This window comes from Hirundo rustica, chromosome 3 (assembly GCF_015227805.2).
Source record: "Hirundo rustica isolate bHirRus1 chromosome 3, bHirRus1.pri.v3, whole genome shotgun sequence".
NCBI lineage: Eukaryota > Metazoa > Chordata > Aves > Passeriformes > Hirundinidae > Hirundo > Hirundo rustica.
The window spans coordinates 53850949-53876548 of NC_053452.1; the positions used below are offsets into that span (position 1 = coordinate 53850949).

At 41.2% G+C, this 25600-nt stretch overlaps 1 protein-coding gene across 6 annotated transcripts in view; it reads left to right on the forward strand.

The window, feature by feature from the left end:
• PHACTR2 (phosphatase and actin regulator 2) overlaps positions 1-25600 on the forward strand; it is a 133180-nt gene that overhangs the window by 72219 nt on the left and 35361 nt on the right. For 5 of the 6 annotated variants that reach the window (XR_005699904.1, XM_040058259.2, XM_040058264.2 and 2 more), the window contains exons 2-4: positions 12401-12568; positions 19542-19622; positions 22439-22597. Coding sequence is in view for 5 of the 6 variants with exons in the window: in XM_040058259.2 (XP_039914193.1) it covers positions 12401-12568; positions 19542-19622; positions 22439-22597 (408 nt within the window). In the remaining variant the exon portion in view is untranslated. The remainder of the gene's footprint in view (positions 1-12400; positions 12569-19541; positions 19623-22438; positions 22598-25600) is intronic. The other variant, XM_040058263.2, reaches the window with a different exon arrangement.

A 25600-nucleotide genomic window follows, 5' to 3' on the forward strand; every position in this document is an offset into this window, starting at 1 on the left:
ATTGGAGCTCGACAGGTTTCAAACCTCACAGTCAAAGTAACGCTGGGGAATGGCTGTGAAGTCATTGTGCCTTGTAGGGCGACTCAGGGACTGCCTTTGACTCCTGCTTGCCATTCCAGGGCTCCAGTGTTCCCACTGGGCATGGGGAAAAGATCATCCATCACCTGTGGGATCCCTGCAGCGATGTTATTTCAGGGGCTGTGGGCGGGAAGAGCAGAGACCCAAGCAAGCCCTGCCTGCCAGGATGGACTGCTCACCTCTGGGCAAGCCTTCAGAGTGAGACCCTGTGGAAGTAGCACCAGTGGAAACAGTGATTGCTCGTTCCTTTGTGGGACATTTTGTCCATGCGTTAACTAAGTGTCTGTTGTTAGTTAACTGAGCAGATAAACGGACCCTTCTCTCCCTTGCTGGGTGCATCAGCTGCTGGGTGAGTTGAAGAAAAGCCCAGGATGAGAAACAGTCAGTTCAGGCAGAAATTGCAAGCAGGAATTTCTGAAGTATTCCTGTGGGCTTTCCTGAGAAATGGCTCGCTTTCCCAGGGACCCATGGTAACAGGCGAGCACTCCGTCACATAATGTTCCCTCTCTAGGAAAACATTTGGTAGTAGTTTAAAAAAGAAAGCTTTATAGAGCTTAAATAATGCCAAAGATGAATTTTATGAAGACTGATGCTGTACATACTTTATTTACAAGGATTTGGAATTTCCAGTGCTGCTTGGAGTTGCTAGCAATAGGTCCAGGGCTTGCCAGTCACATTCGGAGTTTTTTTGCACCACCTCTTTTGTTTTAATCAAGGTCTTATTATGGCGCTCTTAAGCACGTGGCTAAATAGTAAAGCTTTTGTGCTCAATTCATCTGTATCAACAGTGTCATAGCACTTGTAGTTATAAAGCTAAAGAAACCTGATAATTGCGAGAACAGCTTCTGTTTCACTCAGTTTTTTAAGTAATTCATGTCAGTGTTTGGTATTCTGGCTTGTAATTACTCAAGGGTCATGTAGCCTGGTTTATCTCTAAATAAATAAGGAATAATAAAATATTTTTAAATGAAAGCTACATTTTTTAAAGGTTTAAAGACTGTCTTAAAGAAAATACAAAATACATTGAAGTGTGTCATTCCATACAGTTGGAGTGACCTCTGTCCGCATGAATCTGGCTAAAATAGGCTAAATTATCCTTGCTGTCTGTATTAGGGTTTGTACAAAGTAAATAAATCAATATATTATCTGATTTACAATCATCCTGAATGCGTCTTAATGGTAATTGGAAGACTTAAAATGTTTCATCGGGCTATGATGACTGCTAACTCCTAATTTCACTTAGAAAAATGAATGGTTTTCCTGCACATACAGCAATGTATTGATGCATGTTGGAGTAACTGGGTGGGCTCAGGTACCCCTGACAGGCAAACAGGCATTTCCTCTGGTGCCCTTTGAAACTCTGTGTGCTGAAGCTAAGCACTGAATGACTATTGTTAGGCCATGTGGTAGTATAGTGCTGGTGGGGAGGAGATGGGGTCTGGTGTTTTTCCTGTTGGTCCTTGCTTTCTGGCTCAAGGGATGCTCATCCAACTCCAGCTAAAGCAGTTCAGTTTAAACTGTCACATAAAAGGTGAAGTTGGCATTTTGTTTTAGCCTACGGACAGCAAAGATATATTTTATGATTGCTTAAAATGCCAGTGTCTGAATGAGAAAGTTAGAAAGTGGCATGCTGCAAACAGATTCATAAGGGCTTGTGGATAGGTTATATATATATATATATATATATATATATATATAAAAAAAACCAGAAATCTGATGTTCAAGCTATTGCCTTTCATTTTATACTTGGAGCTGAAACAAGAATGGTCTTCCTGGTGTTTGTCCATACCACTCTTTAAGCAGAGCGGTTCTGATCTATGGCCAGCCCTCTTCAAGCACCGCGATAATGCCGTCATTCATTATTAAGAGAGAGCAGAGCAGAAGGGGAGGCCTCAAATACATCAGGAGCAAGCAAGTGGGGAAATGAAGGTATCAATTATGTGTCTGCCATGTTGATGATGCTCTTACAGAGTAGATGTTTTCCCCTAAGGGAAGAATCTGCTGTGGGACTGCAAAGCATATTCTCAGTGCCTTCTCTGACAACAAGATGGCATCTCCCCAGCTGAAGCTTCAACAAGCCCCTTTCTTTAGCCCTTTTCCCTCCCAGGAGTACTTGGTGCTCTGGTTAGTCCTGGGCTGATGCCTGGATCTAAAAGGAGAGTGCTGCTGGCTCTCCCACAGGGAAGTGTGATCCTGGTTTCCAGCCCTACCTCCACAAGTGACAAGCCCCTGCGTGCACTGTGAGCTGGGCAGGCTCCAGCCCAGCATCCCAGCGCAATGAGCTGAAGGGCAGCAGCTTTCTCATTTGTAATTTGTTCCAAATAAAGGTTTTTTTATTACCAGCGCCTCATTTCCATAAACACTGATTCCATGGAAAGACTGAAGTTAAAAAATATGTATGAATATAGCCTCAAACCTTCATGAAGATGGTTCTGCAGTTCCATTGGGTTCTACTGTAGTGATTTACAGTGCCATCACCTTGCTTGATGGAATTACTGTTTCTTGATTGCGTAGGAAAGGGACCCTACTGATTTTTAAAGTAAAACTGAATCCCATCACAGTTGCACAGACTTGTCCTTTGACACGAACATGCCCCTGAGTGTCCGAGTTTAAGCTGGCAAAAGAAGGGCTGCTAGACTCACAAATACGTCAGCTTGTGCTTGATATTCCCCACCAGGGCCCTAGTAAAGAACAAGCTACAGGGAATAAAACAGCTGTTTGCTGTGTGGCTGGGGATGAAGAGGGTAATGAAATATGGTGCAGAATAAAAGTCAGCTGCAACTTGGCAACTCCCTTTTCCTCATAGCAAAGAAGATGACTTAAGACTGTATGAAGAATTATTATATTATAAATACAGAATTATATGAATGATTTTTACAGGCTGTAGTTTTAGAGTTGGCAAATCAGTATTTCAACTAAGAATGTGTTTAGTCATTAATAGGTTGTGAGTATTTTGGAGTTTTACTATTATTGTTTATTCAAGCTGGTATCTAGCAACAAAGATGAGAATTTTAAAGGCAGCTAAAAACTGAACTTAAAAATAAACACAGTTCTCTCTACAAAGACAGCAGAGCTAAAAGCCTGTACAAATATTTGCAATGACAGCAACAATCAGAAATTTGCTGGTTGGGTTTAAAAGTGTTCTTGACCTCCCTGGCAGGGTTCTGAGGCCAGCAAGGTCACGAAAGAGACTATTTGCTTTGAGGCTGACTTGCACACATTTGGACAAGTGCAATATGCTGTTTCCTGTATTAGAAAAAAAGGTGTTGAAGTGGTGCCAGCACAGAAAAACATGTTGCTCTTTGAAGGCAGCACAGTGAGCTCTGGGCTGTCCTGTCCCAGGCATTTGATTACATGACTGATCAAATTGCTCCTAAGGTTTTGGGTATGTGAATGTTCTGTTATTCGTAGATCGTGAACTCCTTGTCACAGCACTCAGGAGTGGGGAAGCATTGGAATGGGAGCCCACAAAAGCAGACCTGCTTTTAGATGTATAAACATGTTAATTGTGCAATATTTGGTTAAATATAGTAATAATAAAGGGAAAAACATGTGTAATGTTCATACAGAATATGCCAGTGTGTTTGGCAAGGGCACTGGATGGCCTGGAATGAGTTGGAGCGGGTTCCCCAACTTTTTGTGCTGAAGAGGAAAACAGCTGATGATGTTAGCATTTCAGGTGGTCATTGCTTCAGCACTGGATGTGTTCAAGGCATCAGAGCCCCTCTCGCAGCTGTTGGCAGTGAGCTCAGGTGATCAGCTCCTGGCAGACCTCTTCCCTCTCTTCACAGACTTCTCTCCCCTTCACTCCTGTTCTGTTCCTGCCCCAGCTCAGTGGTAAGAGCTGACTCAGTTTTAGAAGTGCAGACAAAAGGCTATTTTTCTCTTGTTTCAGTGCAGTGATAACGTGCGGCTTTACAAATGGTCACCAGCATGGCTGGTGGTTCATCTAGGGTTTCTGTTATGGTGGTGCAAAATCACAGGCTGAGGTGTCTGCAAGCCCACTTGTGTGGGCAGCATCTCTGTAAAGCTGTACCTGCCTGCTGCCTCTGCCTGCAGTGTTGGTGCCTTCTGGGGACACAGCCAGAGATCTTCAGGGAAATGCCTCTCTCTTTCCAGGCGTATTGGAGGCAGGGCTGAAAGGCATTGGAGAGGGATCAGCAGCTGAGTCTTTTATCCAGTGATGCAGAGTAGGTGAGTTAGCAGAATAATCTCCTAACATCCTACAGCATCTCCTTTGGGATGATGTACACCTCCAGAGGAGCAAGCCACCTGAGACCTGTGAGACCCTTAAGCTTGCTTAGAGATGGAGGGGACAGGAGCTGTAAACATCCCAGAGGAAGTTTGGCCATGCTTTTACTGTTTTGCTAGGTAGAGTGGACAGTGAGTAGCTGGGGCCACCTGAGGGTGTGACATACCCGCCCCATCTTTCCTCTCAGTCAGCTGGCACTGGGGATCCTTCCCTGCCTTCTCTTGCCTCAGCAGGTGCTGCTGCTGCTAAAACCAGCCATCAGGGGCTCCTGGCCTGTTTGGGGCAGATGGAGAGTAAATTGCTGCTAGCTGGGGAGGCTTTCCTGTGACTCTCCTCACCCAGTTTTACCTCAGGATCAGTAAAACACACCTATTAACTACTGCAAAGGTGGTTGTTTTTAATTCCTCTTTATCACCACGCAGGAGAAGGGCCACAGGTGCTTTAGTTTATTTTCACACTTCTAGCCAATATCTGCTGCGGAGATTTACCACTTGCCTGCAGCTAAAATGATTCATCGTAAATTTATTACAGTTATTTTTCTCCCCCATATTAAGGCTACGCCAAAAAAAGTCAGTAAAGAAGTATTTCAAGTTTTGCAGTTCTGGTTTTCAGATGTGATGTTTTAAAATACCAATACAGAATTTAATAAGATGAGTACATGCAGCTTACTTTTAGGTGAAATTACAAAATCATCCAAAAAAAAAATAGAAACTAGACATAGAAAATATATGTAAATAAAAATAATATGTAAATAGAAATATATACCACTGTACTCCAAGGAGATTTATCCCTCAGTATTCAGACACAAGAAGCATTAATCTTCAATTAGCAGCTCAGTTGCTCAAAGTAGTTTGGTTGCTCTTTTATGTACACTGCTTTTAGTTGTTGTTTTTTCTGTCCTCCCACATCTATTATTGTGCCTGGATTTTTTTTCCCCTGTTTTTTGTGGAGGAGTTGCTTTGACCTTTGATATGATGCTTCATATATCTGGAAAATGTAACTGTCTAGAAACTTTCCATTTGCTGATTTTTTCTCAAGTACTGGCATTGAGGTTAAAAGAATAAGCAGCCTGCGTTAAACCTCTGATCCCTTTCCTTCTGGTTGGAGCCAGCTGTGTCCAGGGTGAGAGAGGAGGTAGCAAGAAGGTTTTCAGCTAGATTGCTTTCAAACCTGTGTAAGAAGATGGCTGAGCGTTTGCTTGTTCCTTCTTGAGGAAGCTGGAAGTGTAGGAGTTAAACATTTTATTGAAGAGGAATAAGAAGCTGTGTAGCCATTCCAATAAGGACTGCATGTTGCCAAAATGTAAATAATTAATTTACAAACACACGTTTGTGGGCATATTTCAAGCATGGGTCAGATCTTTATTTTTTTTTCAGGCCTTAAGAGAATCCCTGGTGTGTTTTGTCATAAGAAACAGTTGAGAAGAGAAGTGGTGTGACTGTAGAGGTCTGACTGCAGTGCTCAATGCGCTGAAGAACACACCCAGCTCAGCTGCCAGTGTAGATGGAGCAGATGAGCTCTGAACCATGAGGTTCCTGCACGGGATGTGTAATTTAGTGAGGCTGGGGAAACAGTGGCTCTGTTTCCTTTGGTATTTCTAGTGTCTACAGAGTGTCCCACTATCATAACTTTGCTTTTTTTTTTCTGTAGAATTAACCCATGGGAGTGAAAACTAAAATGTGAAGCAACACTGAAGCTGGATGTTACAAAGGTGTTATCTGCATTTGGGATGCACTAGCAAGAGACAATTTGTGGTAATGATGGCCTGTAACCTAACAAACCAACCAACAGCACTTAAGTTGAGGTGGTTATTGTGACCAGGAAAAAAAGAAAAGCAACATTTTTTGCGCTTTGCCCCAGTGACGCAGCAAGCACATGTCAAGCCCTAAAGTTAACCCTGGTTTTTGTCCTGTTTCTTGTATAATTAGTAGGAAACCCAGGTCAGGTCCCTGCTTGCTTGCTATGGATCAGTGTCTTATAGGAGTAGGTCATTCTAAGAGACAGATAGCTAAATAAGCTTTTCCAGGCCTTCATCCAGTTAATCCCAGGTGTACAGCTAAGAAAGTGAGATCTAGAATAAATGCATAATTGTTTGTGACTTTGATCATGTTCCTTTTCTGCACACTGCAGAAAAGAACAGTGTGGCTGAGCATCCCTCTGAGCCACACAGCTCTTTGAAACGTGGAGCCCTGAGCATCCATGCTATCACTTTCAGGAAAGCACATGCTTCCCTCTTTTCCTTTGGAGTACCTGTGTAGCAGTACCTGTGCTCTTTGCAGAGCTTAGGCAGGGGCTCATCACAGGCAGAACAGAATGTGATCTTCTGAGCTGAATTTTCCTCTCTTGCCGTGTTTGATTTTCTGCAGCAAGGTAACATTTTGCTTGTGGAAGCAGTGGAGTTGCAGGGTTCAGACTTGAAGCCCTTTCTGGACTTTGGCACTGCTGATCCAAGTGTGATTCCAACAACCCCAAAGGCATTTGTGTGTTTATCCTTGTAGAAACCTGGAGGTATTCAGGCCACCATATACCTGCTGTGGTTATCCTAGGAGGATTCCCTCTGGCTCTTCCAGGGCAGCAGCCAGCATCCCTGTGAAGTAGCCACCACCCAGCCTGTTTAGCTCATTGCCAGCAGGAGGTCCAATTAACATTTGGCAATATTGGCAGTTCCATATGGAAACTACCACTCTGCCGCCCACACTTGAACTTCGGCTTTTTCCTTTCACTTAATTAAAACACAATCAAGTAAATTAGCTCATGACAGAGTTTCTCCAAAGTTAAACTCCAGATGTATGGCAAAGCACAAGCATGCAAATGCCAGTTCATTGTGCTGCCTGGAGGAAGATTGTATCTCTCCCATTTATCAGTTTATCCACCGTGGATTAGCTGTATTTTTTTTCCCTTCCATGTCAATAAAAAACCCCAACAATAACAAAAATCCAAACCAAAACAAAAACACCCACAAAACAAAATTGTGAGAAAGAAAAAACAAAATTCCATCTGGTTCGAGTCAGGAAAAGTAATGATTTGAGACATGTCTTGAAAATGACATTTATAGTGTCAGAATGACTTCTGATTTTTAATGACTACGTCAGACCTTTTGTCATGCAGTGTCTTGAAGTTTGCCAGTAAACTCAAGGAATAAGCAGCTTATACTCTACAGCAAGTTGATGACTTATGGCTAATTGGGGATAATAGGCAGCTGCAAAAACATGTTCATTTTGCTGGCATAAAACCCGTGGTTTCCACCTCTGTGCCCTCTGGCAAGGTGGTATAGAAAATCCTGTTGTTAGAAGAGATTTTGAGGTCTCAATAAACCACGATGACTTTTGCAGCACATCCCTTCGAGGCAGCAGGATACAGTGAGAGGAAGAGAAAACAATAAGTGCACTAGCTAACTGGTAGTTAATAAGCACAGAAGTTGTATCCAAATCCACATGTAGAGTAACTCTGAACTGGGGCCAAGGCACCTTGTGCTGCATTTCTCAATTCATTCATGGTTAGGCAATACCCTGAGTCACCTGTATTCTGACAGGATGAAAAGGTTTTCCTCACATGCTCTAAGAGTGATGTGATACTGCAAGAGAGCTATTGCTAGTGAGAGTGTTAGGCACCAGTGCTGCCTTAGTGCCTTGATACCAGTGGGGCACTTGACTGTGTGCCTTTTTGGCTCTTGATTATGTTGTCTAGCAATAGGAAGAGGAGTTTTCCTTTGTCTTGCCACTCTTAACCTTTCTGTATGACAAGGATCCAGAGCAGAGTTGCGGTACAGGTGGGTGAGCCTCGGTTGATGTGGGTGAGAGAAGGGATTGCAGCATGAGAGGTGCAGCATGGTGGGGAAAGAAGAGATCTTGATGTTCTGCTGGTAATATCTTGTACTTAACAGCTGTGATGTGAGAAAGAATCCCTTAAATATATACCGGTACTCCAGCAGGATTGGATTAATTCAGTTGTATAGGGGAGTGCAGGTTAGATTCTTCTGCTGGCTTTTCATTTTTACTGCCAAGAGAGGAAATACACAGAAGTAAAAAATACAGAATATCTAATGTCATAAATACAGTCTTCTTTTGTTTTGATCATTAATTTCTTTAAGTCAAAGCTTTTAAAAAGTGGTGTTGCTGCATCCCAGATCACAAGGCCTGGAGCCAGCAGAAATACACTTTACTTCACAGGAATTGATATTAGACTTGCTTGAAATTATCTGTTGGGTCGTTCTTCTGTTGCATTTTGCTCTTATAAAGTTAGTTGTAAGTTCTTATCTGAAGAAAGTCTTGGCCTGTGCCAGTGCTGACGTTTTAGTGTTGAAGTGTACCATGCCCCGGGAAGACTGTGATGATTTCACATGCCTGCCTCAGCCACACAGCATCTCTGGGGATCCTTCACAGCAGTAAAGCGTTTCCTCAGCAGCTACAGAGATCAGTGCTGCTTATTGCAAGTAGCCTTCCTGGGATAAGACATGTTCAGGCTCAAAACTCTAAGCTTTTGTAGGAAAGTCAGGGTCATCCACAGACTTAGCTAATCTTCTCTGGCTGCCCACAAGCTTGAGGAGAGGCTGTCCTTTTTGTGCATTTCATCTCATTGACAGCCCCTGTGGCACGATTTAGCTTTGAGGTGTCTCTGCTAGCCTTGTTGCTGGCCTTTTGCAGCAAGAGCTCCTCGTCATGTGACATTGATGTGCAGGATTCATATCCTCACTTCTTGTCCTTCTCGTGCACCTGGCTGATCCTGCAGCTGGAAAATCTCTGCCTAGGACAGAGGACTGGAATATGGTCATGTGAACTATGCAGGTACTGTAGCCAGAAGTCCTAGTGTCAAACTTACTAACAATGTTTACTGAAGGCAATGAAGTGACTCACTGGCTTTTTGAAGGCGGTGGGAAGAAGACAAGGATTCAAGACACTACATATACAAATAGAAGAGTATTACAAATCAGCAAGCTCCTCTAAACCTCGGAAAGCTAAGATATTTCTTTTCCCCACGATGAATATGGATAATGTTCATAATGATTAATAGAAGGTAGATAAGTTCTCTGAGGAGAAAAACACACCGCTTTATTCTTAAGTAGTGTGCATCTGAAGCATCGGTTTCCTGTGGAGTGTTTCAAACAAGAGGAGTAATAACTTTTGTAAAGTTCTTTCCATAAATGTTCTGAAATATCATTGCTGAAATTGTGGTGTTTTTTCCTAAATAGTTTATTAGTTGATAAAATGTGCTAGCTTTTGAACATATATGTATACTCATAATATATGTGCTTTTGACTATATATTAGTTCTTTTTTCTAGACATATTACTTTTTCTTAGATTATTTCTAAAGTTAGTCTGTGATATCTGGCTATGCTTATTCCTTCTTTTCAAATACATATTTCAAATGAGGGAATTGGTACAAGGTCCGTGGATTAGTAAGTTCCCAATTTTGAACACTTGTTGAATTCACTAAGTAAATCAACTCCTTGCCTTTTATTGTCAGAAGGAGTTAATGTTGACATCTGTTTTCAAACATTTCTATCTTCTTGAATAGAATTATTGACCATGGATTCCATGTATTTGCTCAGTTTGAAGCAGAGAGATTTCTGTTAGCTAGGATGAATATCATTGCTTTGGAGTGACCAGTTTTCAGCAGAGGGCAGAACAGAGGCCCATACAAGTCTGTATTTCTCTGTGGGGAGCTATTGGAGCCCTAATCTTCCACCATTTCTGCTGGTAGGGACAGGGCAAAAAAATCTAGATGAGGTTTTTGTGAAAGTGGTCTCCTGCAGTAGGCTGTACCCCATGACTCAGGAGGATTTGAAAGGATCAGCATTCTAGTGCTTATAAGACCATGCTGTCTATCACCAGAATGCAGGCTCTTCACACCAGTAGCCCAGCCTTTCTGAGCCTCTGGAGAGAAGAGTACAGGTTTTGTCCTGCTGCCTCAAGGGTGGGTAGCTTCTCACTTCACTGAGCTGATACCTCACTGCTTCTGCCAGTGAGATAATGCCTGGCTCCTGTCCCAGGACAAAACTCTACAGCCAACAGATCCTGGTCTCTTTTCTTCATGACTTCACTTCTGAGTATTTGAATTTACTAGTGCTGATTTCACAGAGAAACCGTGTGTTTCCTCATCCCTCAGTGCCATGGGAGTCTTGACCGGGAGGGACCCGGGAGGTTACTTGGAGCAGGACTTTTCCTGACAGTAGGGGAGGTCAGCCCCAGAAGGAGCTTTGGAGGTTTGCCTGGCTGAACCTTCAAATCCTCCCAGGACCTGTTCCAGTGCCGCATTACCCAGCTTCTGGTAGTGTTTTCCTTACCCCTTACCTGGCTTTTCCTGGCTGCAAACTGTGGCCCTGATCCCTTCTTATGTCACCTGGAATTGCAAAGGTAAATTTTGCTCTCTTGTCTTTGTACAAACACTCCAGATAACTGTAATTCTCCCTTAGATCCACAGTTGCCAGCAGAGGCCTCTGTATGCCGTAGGGGACTGCACTCCATAGGCAATGCCTGTAAGCCCGGACAAAAATGCAATCCCTAATTGGAGGCAAGGCACGCCTACAGGGCTCCTTGTGCTGCCCTGTGCCTCTCTGCAGAGCTGCTCACTGCCTTTGGTGATCTTCTCATCCCTCACCTCTCACCTGGCTTCTCGGGGTGTGTTGGGGGGCAGCTGCTTCATTTTAAGGCAGTCTCATTTTAAATCTCTCTAAGGTTCACCTCGCTCTCTGGGGCACAGAGGTGAGGAAGTTTATCACTAGTTTTAACTTCATAGACTTCAATGAAGTTATACAATGAATCTTTCTTCCCAGTGCTACATTTCAAAACATTGGAAATAAAGTTTCTTGGACTCTGTTTACATTACATCAGCTTTCTCACAGAAAAGATTTTTTTATTATTTTTTTTAGCATCCTGGATTAATCTAAAGCCTAGGACGAATATAGGACTCATTAAATGTCATTTTTCCGAGAAACAAAATAATAAGATTGCACCACAAAGTTTTGTGGCTGAATATGTATCTTTTTAGCAGCTAGGACACAGGACCAGGATTCAGGAAGCTATTTGGCAAACATAAAATTAAGCACTTAACAATTCTGTTCCCCATATTTTCCATCTGTAAAATGGGGACATTGATATTTCTTTCTTTGAATAGCATTTCTGATTTAATGATCTATGATTATCATTACTACTGTTCAGAGTGGCATCAACTCTGTTCCGAATTGGTTATAATTAGAATGTTTAGCTGAATGGAAGCAATTACAGAGCCTATATGCCACAAACAGTTAAGCCCATGATTAATTTTTGTGTTTCTAAGTAATGGCAGTTACTTCATTGCTCATAGGAGTAAAATTCAGCACACTAGAAGTGTTTTCAGGACTACAAATGAAAGGCTTTAAGAAACTTTCATTCTTGAATAGAAATAAATAATGGTAGATTTCTCAGGGTAGTTTATTTTAACTGTATGCTGCAGCATGTTGTGGGATGAGTCTTAATTTGATTCAAAGTTTGGCCGTTGATGCTAAGTGTTGGCTTTCATATAATTCAATATGTTTTTGCTGTAAATAAATCCTTCTTTAAGTTTTGGCTCCAGTTCAAAAGCTTATTGTTAAATATGCTTTGTTAATAAGAAACCTGACTCATGGCAGGCTGTGCTGGGATGGGCTCATTACCAGGGATATCAAACAGACCTGTTCCCAAACCACTGCCAGAACAGTTATCTTCAGGGTTTGTTTTTACCCAGAAGAAACTGTTTACATTTTCACATTGCAAGGGTTTTGTTTTCCGTATGGTGATAGCTAGTTATTCAACTTCACCAAGGACTGGGAAAAAGTCACCCAAACATATGTTCAAAGAAATTCTCCCGTAGTGACAGTACACCACTGGCTTGTGCAAATACGGCAGATGAGCATCACGAGAAGCAAGTTCTGGACAGCTACGGTTGAGGTGCTGGGAAGCAGTGAAGCCCAGGTCCACCTTCTGGAACAGGAAAAATCCATGCTGATGCACACACAGCCTTTTGCAATCTGGTAGTGGAGGAGTTTAGCTGCTGGGTAAACAACTCTTTTGTTTTCCGTCCTTCAGTTATTTTTATTTCTTTTCTTTATACAGTTGACGGTTTGGACAAAGCTTCAATTGCTAACTCGGATGGACCAGCCCCAGGATCCCAAACCCCCCCCTTCAAGAGGAAGGGCAAACTCTCCAACATTGGCAAAATCTTTAAACCTTGGAAATGGCGGAAGAAGAAGACTAGTGAAAAATTCAGAGAAACATCAGCAGGTATGTCTGTGGCCCTTTGGTGGCAAATAGTAGAAGACACTGTGATGGTTTTGCAGGGTAGCATTTGAAAACCTCTTTGAACTTGTTAGATGGCAGGGATTGTTTAGGCAGAGTATCTGACATAAAGAAAAACCGTTTGATCCTTTGCAAGGAAAAATCAAACCTTGTTCAGCTTCTGTCTTGAACCTAAGATACACAGCTGATTTGTTTGCTATACATATCCTCAAATATATTGGAAAATCTTCCTGTCCTCCTGGTAGCCAGTGACCTGAATTATGAAACAAATCTTGTCTTAGTGGGGACAGAAGTTTGGGGGAGAAGCAGATGTAGCCATGCCCAGCAGAAGAACAAGGATCAGCTCTGCGACCCCTGCCTTCATAGGGGCTTCTCTGCTCCTTCACTTCTCCGCTGACAAGGCTGGAAGGATGGTCTGAAATCAAATGCTGTGATTGAAGTATATTCTGTCTGAAAAAGAGGTATATTGAAGGCTGGGCTTTAGTTAGCCAAACATAGTTGTTTGGGGCCACCTGGAATGCTCTGGGGTGTCCTGGCTGCTCTCCCAGAAGGTTTGGTATCGTATTTGTCATCCCTGTGCAGACAGCTGCAAAACCCTGTGGCATCTGAAGTGACTGTAGACATCATGTTTAGAAAACTGAATGCCACCCTGCATATATATATGTGTGTGTGTGTGTCTTTGTGCCACTGCTCTAGTCCAACTGACTTTCTCTACAAAAATCCCAAACTTCTGGTTTGGGATTCAAACATTTGATGTTGTGGTTTCCTAAACTTGAGTCTAATTAGAGTCCAGTGAGCTTCTGTGAGCTCTTTAGATTCACTGCTACAGTGCAAGCCCTGTGTCTACTGTCGTCCAAGGCTGTAGGCAATAAAACCAACTCTAGTCTCCTAAAGTGTTTTCAGCAGACTCCCCTGAACTCTTAGAAGTACACTGCTTGACATTTTAAACCGCTGACAGTTATAGCAAGGAGCTCCATGGTTTGACAGTGAGACTTCAAAAACAAACTTTATTTGCACAAAAAAAGAAAAATAAGCCATTTTCTCTGGTGTCTTCATCATTCCAGATGCCAGCTGAAGTTTTGAAGAGATTTCTGAGATCTTCAAATCCTTCATTCTCTCCTTTTTTCAATCTTTCCTTTCATTTTCCCACATACCGTGCAACAGCCTCCCCACTATTTCTTATACTATTGCAATTAAAAAAAAAAAAAAAATCCCCTCAGTGTGATATCTCCTTCATTGCTTCCCATTTCCTTCAGCTTTCCCAGTATTTTTATCATATTGCTAAAACAGTTATTTCTAGTTTATGACTCCTGAATGTTCTGCAGCTTCTCCTGGACAGGTACGTGATTTTTTATGCAACAAGTTCTTCAGAGTAATGACCATTCATAAGCTGTGTATACAGAAATTCCCTAAACTTTCACAATCTATTAGCATGTGTTAAATTGTTATGCTGTTAAAGAATAATGCATGTATAATTTTTCAACTATTTTTTTAAAAACTAGTACCTTATAAGTTCCTGCTAAAGATAGTATTTCTTATGTTCCATTGTCTTTCTTCCGAGGGCCTGAATCCAGTCTTACAAGCATGACACATCATTTCTTATAATACCAAGGCAAGGCACGTGTTTGTATTTCTTATACAAAAGCAGGAAATGAAGCACAAAGAAATTGAGATCAACATTTCCAAAAGTGCCTCCTTAGGTACTCCTGCTTAATTTGCTGGTCTTGTTCATGACGTTGTGGACCCTCAAGACACTGATTTGCTTTTAAACTGTGCATGGGATCACTTATGTTTGTGTATGTGCTTCATGTGAAGCTGGAACTTGAACTGAGAAGTAGTTTGAATTGCATTCATTCTGCCTAGATGGTCATTCAGGGAGAAATAAAAATATATACCCCGTATTTCTTGAGGAAATAGACCCAGGACCAAAGGAGACTGAGAAGATGCATTTTCATGGCAAGTTGCCCCTTGTTGCTTGCTTAGTGACATGGCAGAAGAAACTTGCTTATCTGACTTGAGAAGGAAATGGGAAGACATCCATTGAAAATAAAAATCCTACAGGATATCCTCTTCCTCACATTACTCAATCAGAGGTGTATTTACATTACCAAGTGGGGGCTGTGTTTGTGCCTCCCTCTTACGTGCAGGAAGCTCATTTCCTGGCCTGGGACCATGGGAGAGAGCGCGATGATCCTCATTTATTACCAGTTCTCTTAACAGGGCTTCAGTGTGGTAAATCCACATGCAGCCGAATAAAGGGTTTCTTCCAAGACAAAATGTGGGCTACTGGAAGGAACTCTCACTACTTTCTCAGGGTTTTCAAAAGGCTTTTTGAAATAGGTTCTTGCTACAGCCTTGCCAGGACATGTACCATGGAGCGCTTTTTGTCTTAGGAGCAACTGGAAGATGTTTATAAACAGCAAATACCACAAACATCAAAAAAGGAGGGATGTTTAGATGTTAGATCTTAATATCCGTGCCAATGTGGGAATGATGGTTGGAATTTTTCCCTTTAGCAATGTATTTTCCACTCTCTATCTCAGTCTATTCTTTGGGCACTGGCTGTATGCTTTTTACCCAGAGGGCTTTCAGAATCAAGGAAAAACAAACATAAGATGTCATCGTTTCAAGGGTTTCTCTCCTCTGCAATGTTTTGCTGCAAAGGAAAAGGCAACAGTTTATGTCTTGGCACAAACTAGATGCTGCTTCAAAGCTTCACTGCAAAAGTATATACAGAGAGGGATCAGAAGGCAATTTTAGCTCTTAGTAGGTCAGAGAAAAATTTATAATCTGAATTCTCTCAAGCTTCTCTTGGAAGAACAAAACTAAATAATGGAGAATATCCAGAATCTCACAGCACTCTTTGATTCAAGGAATGGGTTTTAAGACTGCCTGAGATTTGCAACTGCTGACCATCACTAAGCAGTCTTTTGTGAGGGGATGAGGAAGTGGGGAGAGAGAGAGAGAGAGAGAGAGAGAGAAAAAAAAAGCTGCTTTTTGAGGTTAACTGTTCCCATTAGTAGTGTTACTATTATTTGTAGTGGGCAAAACCCCTAATATTTGTGAAGGGGAGTAAGATTTACTGGAGTAAATGAAGTCAGCATACAGTACAATAAATTGACATCCTTTCTGATGGTTACACCTGAAGTCAGGGCAAGCTCTGCTTCTGACTGCAGCAGGGCAAGGCTTTTGACAAGGGATTTTCTGATTCTTCTGGAGCATAAGACTGGAGCCTGCCTACCTGCATCACCTCAGCCTTCTTCAGTAGGCAAGGACTCATAACCAGTTACCCTCACAGTAAGGACTGATCTTTTTGTAATCAATCTCAATACATACATGTACACAGATGGAGAAATTGTTCTTTCCATTTTATTATTGCTTAAAGTTATAAACAGTATGTTGGTGTTCACGTTGAAATTTTATACATATATATTCACACCTTTATATATACACTTATATATCTATGTATCATACATATGACAGAAATGTTGAGAGATATATCACGTAGATAGATACATATACATTCCTGTATACACATATGGTAGAAAAGATTTATACTGATAGCATCAGCTGGTCATTCAGCCTAATTGCACAGAGTTTTACGAGTCTCAAATCTGTCTGCTGAGCTAATTACTTTTGACTACTGTTATGTTTCAGTAAGCTCTCCTAAAATGACAGAGTTACAAAGTCAAGCGTTCAGAAGTCAGGAAATGTATGAATGATGGTGCTGGGTGACAGGATGGTAAAAAATACTTGACTGTGTAAATGTGAAATATATTGCATAACCTGAAGTCTGCAATAAACCATAAATTATTATGCTGAGTCCACACTGACCCAGTGTAAGTTCCTAAGTTTACAGGCTACTCATTCCTCTTATACAAGGGGACATATTTTTGCCACTTTGATGAAAATTAAGATTCTGCCTTTTTCTTTGTAGGAATTATAATTACGATACTAGCTTGATTTTTTTTTTTTTTTTAATGTTCTTTTCATGGGCCAAATAATGTTTAAAATAAATTACCTTTTCAAGCTGAATTAATTGAGCTTAATCAGTTTAAATAAAAACACCAATCATGGCTAACATTTTAGAAGATGGAGGACTGGGACTTAAGCTTCTTATCTGTTCACAAATTTTCTAATATGTGAAAGGGAGATAGTTATGTCTCAGGGTTGTTATGAAACCTGTATCATTTATTAAATGCTTTGAGGTTTTTTAGTTGAAGTATAAGGGGTTCATGCTCTTTAATGACAATTGGTATTTCCCAATATAATTAATTCAATACAGTTGCTAATTCAGTGTTTTAGAACTGAAAAAATATATCATCCTAAAAACTAGAGAGAGGCATCGATAGGGGAAGGTCTAATTCAATGTTCCTAAGCTTGATGGAAAAAGCCTTAATGTTTTCAAATGGCATTGAGTTGTCCCACAGATAAGTAAGAGATCATTTCATTTCACTGTCTCCAAGAAAACAGATGTAAAAAGGGAGCAGCGAGAAAAAAAAAAAGTGTGGGAATTAAATAATATTTGTAATGCTGAAATAATAATAAAACAGTATATATAGTGCCAGCAACAAGACAAGTATAAAGTGTGTGTGTAAGGTATTCATCCTTCAGAGCTGTGTCAAAGGAGATTTTGCCCTGCATGTGAATGCATCTGCCCTCTAGAAAGACCAAGGCACTCGGTCCGTGCCTGCCCACGTAGTCCTTTTTCTTCATGACCCCCCATCTCTTTTGAAGCAGTCTTTGTGGGACTGCTTCCCTACGTGAAAAACTCTTTGCAAGCCTAGGGCGTGCCCCTGTGCCAGCGTGTGACACAGAGTTGCAGGGCACATGCTTAAAAAAATACAGGGGAGAAACTGGAAGAGCTTGTGAGTAATTTAGGTGTGGGACCCAAGGCGGCTTAACTTGAGCAGAATTCAGGCTACCACACTTTCCCCAAGAAGGCTGGCTGGTACTGAGAGCCTGCAGCCACACTCATGAGCTCCTTTATGCTGTCAAATGTGACTTGAATGCTGCAGAGGTTTGATCTTTAATGGACAGATCCCTTAGAGTACCTGAGTATATAGACATGGACTTGATGCCAGCTTACATGTTCTTGAGCCAGTAATGATTGCATGTGACCTCTTGATCTCACAGGCATGAGTAGCTGGAACTGTACAGGTCAAAATATTTACTCCCTCCAGCTCTTCTGCCAAGAGTTGGTGCTATTTTGATGGGGAGGTGCATCGTATGTTGAGGAGCTGGTGAACCCCTGCACTTTGCAGTGTGAGAAATAAACCTGCCCTGTAAATTCGGGAAGTGCAGAATCTGAGGGACTTTTTACAAGAGCATGTAACAATAGAACAAGGGGGAATGGCTTTAAACTGGAAGAGGGCGTGTTTAGATAAGATGTTAGGAAGAAATTCTTTACTTTGAGGGTGGTAAGGCACTGAACAAGTGGCCAAGAGTTGTCGTGGATATCCCATTGCTGTAGGCATTCAAGATCAGGATTGATGGGTGTTTGAGCAACCTGGGTTAGTGGAAGGTGTCCCTGCCCATGGCAGAGGGGTTGGAATGAGATGGTTTAAGGTTCTTTACAGCTGAAACCCAAATTCTGTCATTCTGTTCAACCATCCCCTAACCTGATGGAGAAGCGGAGTGGGAAGCTGTAAGCAGTGATGCCTTCAGGCACCTGAGGTCAGCCAGTCTGGTTGTGTCAGCAGCTGAGTACCTGCTGCTGGGAAAGGTGCTTTGCTATGCATGAAGGGCAGCTTTCTCACAAGAGTCAAACTGCCTCTCCCCGTGCCTTCCCAGGACCCTGTCACTTCACTCTATGGCTGAGTCACGCCAACTGGGCTGGCAAAAGTTCGATTAAACGCTGCAAGAGATATTATCACTCTGCATACAGCAATTAGACTGACCCTAGAGAGTGTTTGAATTAGTTGATGAGACAAATAGCCCTATCCCATAGCATTAACAGGATGAAGTCCAGCACAGCTGAGGCTTCGCCATGGATTTTGATTTCCGTATGTAAACAGAATCAGGATGGGAGACTACCTTTTCCTGTCAGGGGAGACAGGATTTTACAGGTGATGCTCACATTTTGTGAACGATATGCACCATGGTCCCATGGATCATTACAATAATCTCCCAGATCATTCATTGCATTGGTTTGGGGATGGGATGCAGTGTGAAGCTATTCCATTTTGACATCTGTAATTTCTTTCCCTAATAAAACTATTTTCCAATGGGAAATAAACATAATAATTAGAATGCTTCATGCCACAGTATTGGGGGATTTGTGTATGCTGCTTTTTTTTTAACCTAAAAACAGGATGCTGCATTTTTTTTCCGTGAAAGCCAACCAGCATCGATCAATGAGGATGTTATTTCCTTTTGGAACACAACTTTCTGGCTTCTGTTAAAGATTGTTTCTGTTGCTGGGTTTTTGGGGGTGTGAGTTGGTTTTTTGGGTGTTTTTTTTTCCTTCCCCCCCCCCCCCCCCCCCCCCCCCCCCCCCCCTAAACAGCTTGCATGTCACAAAGGCTACTCTGTGAGTTGCTTGCTCTGAGCTGGATTTGTGTCTCGCTATTCAAAAGCTGTATGAAGCAGATGTAGGTATCTCCACCTGAGCTACTCAGTCTAGTCAGTGGGAAAAAGGTACTTTTACATGTTAAATGCCTATGCTAGGATGAGTTCAATTTCACTCTGAAAGTGCCTTTTTCCATTGACCATAAAGGAAGCCTCAAAGAGACTTGCTGAGCTGAAGATTTTGGAACATATGAGTCCCCACTTTCTGTGCTTGAAATTGCAGGGCAATATTTTCAGAGACTGTCCATGAAAACCCAGACCACTTCTCCTGCAGAATCAGAGGAAACAAGAGTTCTCTTTCTATAAAATAAAAATAGTTCTCTACATTTTTTTCACAAGCATCAGCAGTATGAGAATAAATCTATTCTTAACTGTGCTTTTTCTTTAGTGTTGGAAAGGAAGATTTCGACAAGACAAAGCAGAGAGGAGCTGATAAGAAGGGGAGTGCTGAAGGAAATGCCTGAGCAAGGTGATAACGCATTAACTAGAATTTAGCTACTAAGCACTAAACATGTATGATAAAGCCACTGTTGCATTGTTTCCATGTAGTATAAATAGGTGTGAGGAGACAAACTGAGGAGTGTGAGAGGTAATTTGGACCAGCTGACAACTGAAGTTGAATCAAGGGATTTGTGCTCTACCTGCTTCTGCCATAGGTGCCCCAGCTGACTTCTGGTCATATCCTGAAGTATTTTGATGCTCCTTGTAAATAATGTGACTTCTGTGGCTCCTGCTTATTGTTTGCCAGAATTTTTTCTAATTAGTGGTAAATCTGTTCTTGAGTCAAGTTCGGCTGTCTAAAGCCACTGGAGTATAAAACGAGAAATTTTGGCTGAAGAATTAGGAGAACCCAGAAAAATAAATCTAATGCATTTCAGGTATCAAAAACTACCAGTGCTGGGATCATATGGATCCCACCGCTATTACACAGGTGCAGAATCACAAATGGCACCAGCATAAATCTGTGGGGAAGAAATCACTTGTTTCAAAACGCTCTAAGGTTTAGTAACTGTATTAGCCAGAATTTGCATTTTGAAAAGCATGAGTGAGCCAAGGTAGTTACCTCTGTGCTACATCCAATTATGTTTAAAGTGGTATTCTCTGTAATATTCTTAATTTTTTTATAAATCTAGGTCAAATAAAAGTCAAGTAAAATAATTTTCTGTACCTTAAAATCAAACCATTTGTCATTTTATCAAGAACTCCACATTTTCAAAAAATAATTTTAACTCCTAGAAATTGAGTTTTTCTGTGTGATCTGAATAATCAATAAGGTATCGGTGTGTATGGGTTGTATCATACACATAGATATTTAGAAGTAAAGGGCTTGTTTGTTGATGTGTGACATCACTTGTCCATACAGAGTTTGGCTAATTATCAGACTATGACATTCAGCATAGCTGGCTTCTGCACTTGTCTCTGCTACTGTCATTGTCTTAAAACAAGATTTGTAAACTCTGCATACCTCAGTTTGTCCATCTGTGAATTTGTTGTGGGTTTTGCCACGTGCATTACTGGGGACCTGCGTGACCTTGTCCTTCAAATGTTGTAAATTGTATTTATAGTTAGGACAGTTAATGAAATGTGGTAACATCTCAGGTTGGTTACAGTCTGAACATAAATACTATAATTTGTGATAAAAATATGAATACTTTGGTCATCAGTGTCCGTGACCCTCTCTTCCATCCTTAAAAGGGGATGGCACTTTGGTGATTCCTTACAGGGATTGATCAAAGTGAGAGAAAAGGATATAAATATGAACAATTTTCTCTTCTTCCTCCCATATCAGTCTGGTCTGCGTTATCTTCATCCCACTGTGCTTCGTGTTTGATAAAAATTGTAAATTTTAAGGACATTTTGAAAGACTATGGGGCTGGTTTGAAGGTGCTAAAAATGGATAGGTAGGAAAGAGTTGAGGCGTGTGAAGGTAGTTAGAAGGAATGACTATGGGGATGAAAGCTAAAAGAGGAAATTACACAGATACTTGAAATGTGTGAGGTAAGAAATGAGAAGAAGTGACAGCGTTTCACATGGAGTGAAGAAGAATGAAGTGGAAAGTGGCAAGTGCCACTTGGAGGCAGGAGGTGTTTGCAGAAGCAAGATGTGAATAAGAGGTGGCAGTGTCATATGTGGAGGCGGAGAGGAGAGGGTGCATTTAAGAAGCCCCGGAAGAGAGAAACTGAAGAAACTGAATGTTGTAGTTAAGGTAAGTGCAAGTGTCAGCTGTAGTAAATGAGACAAAGTTAAGAAAGTAGAACTCTTTTTTTTACAAATAAAGTTGATGTTAGTGTGTGGAAGATAATGAAACAATCCTCTTAGTGGGAGCACGCAGGGTGGATAGGGCAGAGGCTGCATAATTGTATCGAAACCAGGGAACTGCCAAACATCCAGGTCTGATAACACACAGCAAGGAAGAGAAGTGGAGTTGCCACACTTGGTGAAGAAACAGTGGGAGAAATCAGAAGAGATGCCATGTAGATTTGCTTATTTTTTGGATTGACAGCAAGAGAATCCTGAAGAAAAAAGAAAGAAAAGAAGAAATCAGCAGCAACTTTAAAGTGCATGGAACAGAGAATGCTGCAGGCCAGCAAGAGTAGCACTTTTCAGCAATATAGAGACAAATAGAGAAAGAAAGAAGTGTTTTTCAGCATCAAAAAAACTCTCAAGCTGAGCTAGTCTGGGTAAGTGAGTAAAGTATCATCAGAGCTGAGAAAGAATTTGACTTGCAGATTTTAATTATGGCATGATATGTGATACAGGAACACTTCACCTTGGATTCTTAAGACTCAATGTCGTCTTTGTGATGTATTTTTATTAAGTAAATGGGCACACACATTCTGAGAACTTCCGTCAGAATTTCTGACTCATTTACATGCTGGGGGTGCACCACAGTAGTTCTGCAATTCTGCACCCACGTTGTCCATTTTTGGAGCGTGCTGGAACATGTTAGAGGTTTGTTGTGGTCCATGCACACATTTCTTTGCTGTGTAGACCAGGATGCAGGGATAAGAGAGCAGGATGCTCATGAACAGACATGAAGAAGGAAACCAGCATGGACTTCCAAGCCTGCTACTGCAGAGGTGTCCACCCAAAAAACATGAAAGCCTATAGAGTTTCTCTCCACAGTTACTTTCCAGAGCAGAACTACAGCCTGATGTTTCACATTTCAGTAAGTCTTTCTGCTTTTCTTCCACAGAAGCTTGGAAGTAGAGGGATGCTGTGTGTTTTAAGTAGGTGCTAAGTAAGTAGTTAAACTAGACAATAACTTCTTAATTTTCATTTCAGATGGTGATGTAACAGTAAATTTTGAAACTTCGAACGGACACACCATAGCCATTGGTGAGGAAACCATACAGGAAGAAAATGTGGTAAAAGCCAGTGGAAATAATGGCACTTTATCAGAGAAAGTATCAGCATCAGAAGAAAAAAAAGAAGATCAGAAAGGTAATTTGACATATTCTTCACAGCTTGTTTTTCGCCTACTTTAAATACTAACGTGTTCTTCCACTAGCACCTATACGTGCTGTGAGTTCTGTTCTGCTGCAAGGATGCCAGCAGAACCTGCTGAGAAGATCAGACTTGTGAAGCGCCAGTATTCCGTCGCTGTAGGCATGCCTTTTCCTGTGCATATGGTAAGGTCACAAAGACAAGCGTGATCTGAACATCACAATGTGTGCAGGGAGGTTCAATTTCTGAATGCACTGTGAGCCTTTCCTTGTAGCCATGGCCGAGCTTTGGTGTCATCTTTTCCTTTTATGAAAGAGCACACTGAGTACATATGTATCATCTTGCAGTATCACTGCAGAAGCGGCTTGTGCCTTGAATATTCAAAAGTGTTTAAGTTGCTTGAAAACCATCTATCATTTTGAAAGTCACTTCAGCAACTGATTCCAATTGGTTTCCATGGAATCGTAAACGCCCGCAGTCCAGCTCTTCACAAACATTCAAAGGGCTGTGTCACTACTGCAAACAGAAACTAGGCCATTTATGGAAAATGTACTTTATAATTATAGGGTTTAATTTATAGATTAATTGTAGTAAATACTGGTAAATATTTAGCAGTCCCAGGGTCCATCTTAATTTTGCTACCTTTACTCAGATCTATCCAAGTTTAACTCATAAAGGAAATGTAAAGATTAGTGTGGAATCACAGGATTTGAGCCAATTTTATTTTCTTTCTCTAACATCTTGAATAATGCACCACTTCTTTCCCCTGTCTAAAAGTGTTCTTAAATGCTATTTCATTTGTTGGATTTTCCTAGCAGAAAGAGCAAAGATACAAGAGATCAAGACCTTTGTGGCTGGCTGAAGCCATGGAAGCAGGACTGAACAGCCTTTCCAATGTCTTCTATTAAACTTTACCTAGTGATGAATGAGCCTCTGGAGGCTGAGAGGGTCAGTTCAGCTAACACAAAAATTTGAATTCTTCTCAGAGCTACGTAAAACACTTGACTTTGTAAAAAGTGGATAGATGTCCAAGGAGAATCTTACAAGATTTCTAGTACTTCCTGTCTCCCAACAAGGCAGAAATACAAGATTAGCCTTTGTCATGACATTTAAATACGTCTATCTTTTTGGTGCCAACTAGAACCAGATGTGTATTGGGTCAGGGGAAAAGAGTTATAAAAGCCATGGAAAACTCCTTAAAAATGGTTTAGTTTAATTTGGGGGTTAGATCAGACCACTTACTATTTTGTGCATCACTAAATACACCATTTTGGAGCCACCAGGACTTGGAAGTTTTCCTAAGGTGCAGTTTAGTATTTTAGAAATACACATTTCTAACCATGTTAAAATCCCCTCTAGCTGACTTTGCAAGAATGAACTCCAGTGAAGCAGGAGAGGTTCAATATCTATTTCAAACATCTTGTTAGACTCTACACTCCCTATATATTGTTTTGACCTTATAGGGAGAAATTAAAGATGATTGCTGTACAGGAGTAGATTTAGTACAAAAGAAAGTATAGCTATCACTCCAGTCCCTCTCAGAAAATTAGGAATATATGGAGGATGGAGAAGGAAAACAAGAAATGAGCAAACCTGGTATTCTAGGCTTCACTGAATTTCAATACAAGCATCCAGAAGTTGCAAACCCCTTAAAGTATACTTTCTTGCACCTAAACATAAAGTTTTCCTACGAGTTAACATCTTGAGTCCCCTGAAACAAAAGGAGATAGATTTATTGGAGAGAATATTCTCCCCACAAAAGGTGTTAGGGATCGATTTCAGGCGTCAGAAACAGTGTAACATTGTGTAAACCCAGTGCAAGCCCCCCCACAGTCATTGTGAATACACTTCAGTTATTCTTTATTTATAGCACGCTAAGCAAGAAGGTGAGCTAGCCTGCTGAACTCATTGGAAGAGTAAGGGCCTCAGCATCTCACGTGACAGATTAATCCCGGGTGACTTTTTTTTGGCAGATGCAGTTGGTTTGCATTACACCCACACCCACTGGCAGAGCGACGAATCAACAGCGAGCATCAAAATCAGAGCTGAAGCAGGAATACTTGGCTCACTGTCTTCTGCTAAGACCATAAAATGTGCTGGTGCTTCAGGTCACAACTCTCCATCATGAGAACAGAGACAGGTGGATTGAATACTAGCTGACAGTCAGGAGTAATGACTGCAAGAAGTTTGTCTTTAGTGAGGCTAATGTGAGGGTTCTAAAGTCATTAACTCTTAGGGGTAAATCTTGAAGGAAAATGTATACACCTTCCACGTTTGTGAGACCCAAAGACAGGATTAATTCCTGCTCCGTAGTAGCATGGTGTGCTGCATTTCCAGCTCCCGTTGAATCAAAGCTTATTAAAAAATGCATCTTATCCCCGTGAAGTTATAAGGTTATTTTTAAATGCTCTTATGAAATGATGGTGGTCTTCTTTTTGCCCTCTTGTTCAACTGGGTCTTAAAAATGGCCTTCTCATATAAATGTGATGACTGCAGTAGCCAGGAGCTTAAAAAGAGCACATGATAGAGGCATGTTGTGATAGGATGGTGAGAACTGGCAGCAACAGGTTGTAGAATGTGGAATATATGAGGAGTTAAAACAAGTTAAAGGAAAATAGTTTTTTCAGCATTAGAGAGTTATGGAAATCCAGCACCACAGGGCAGACAAGAGGCTCAGCCATGCATATAAAAATGAGTAAAGCAGGAGCAAGTGAAGAAGACAACCCCAGAAAGCTGTTCCCCTTGCTGCCAGGCAGTTCCATAAGCTGTGTACCCATCTGCTGCTTATCAGCTCACAGGTGCCTTTTATATGTGGTGAAAAATTCTCTTGGGCAATTTAATAGTATAACTGTTACTATTTGTAGTAAAGATGACAGTCATACACGCAGGGTGTTTAAAAGAAAATTTCTCATTTATGGCAGGATGATAAGAAACGAGTGACAGTTTAACATAAGGCAGGTAATTGATGGATAAAGCCTTGCTGGTGAAAACTCAGATAAA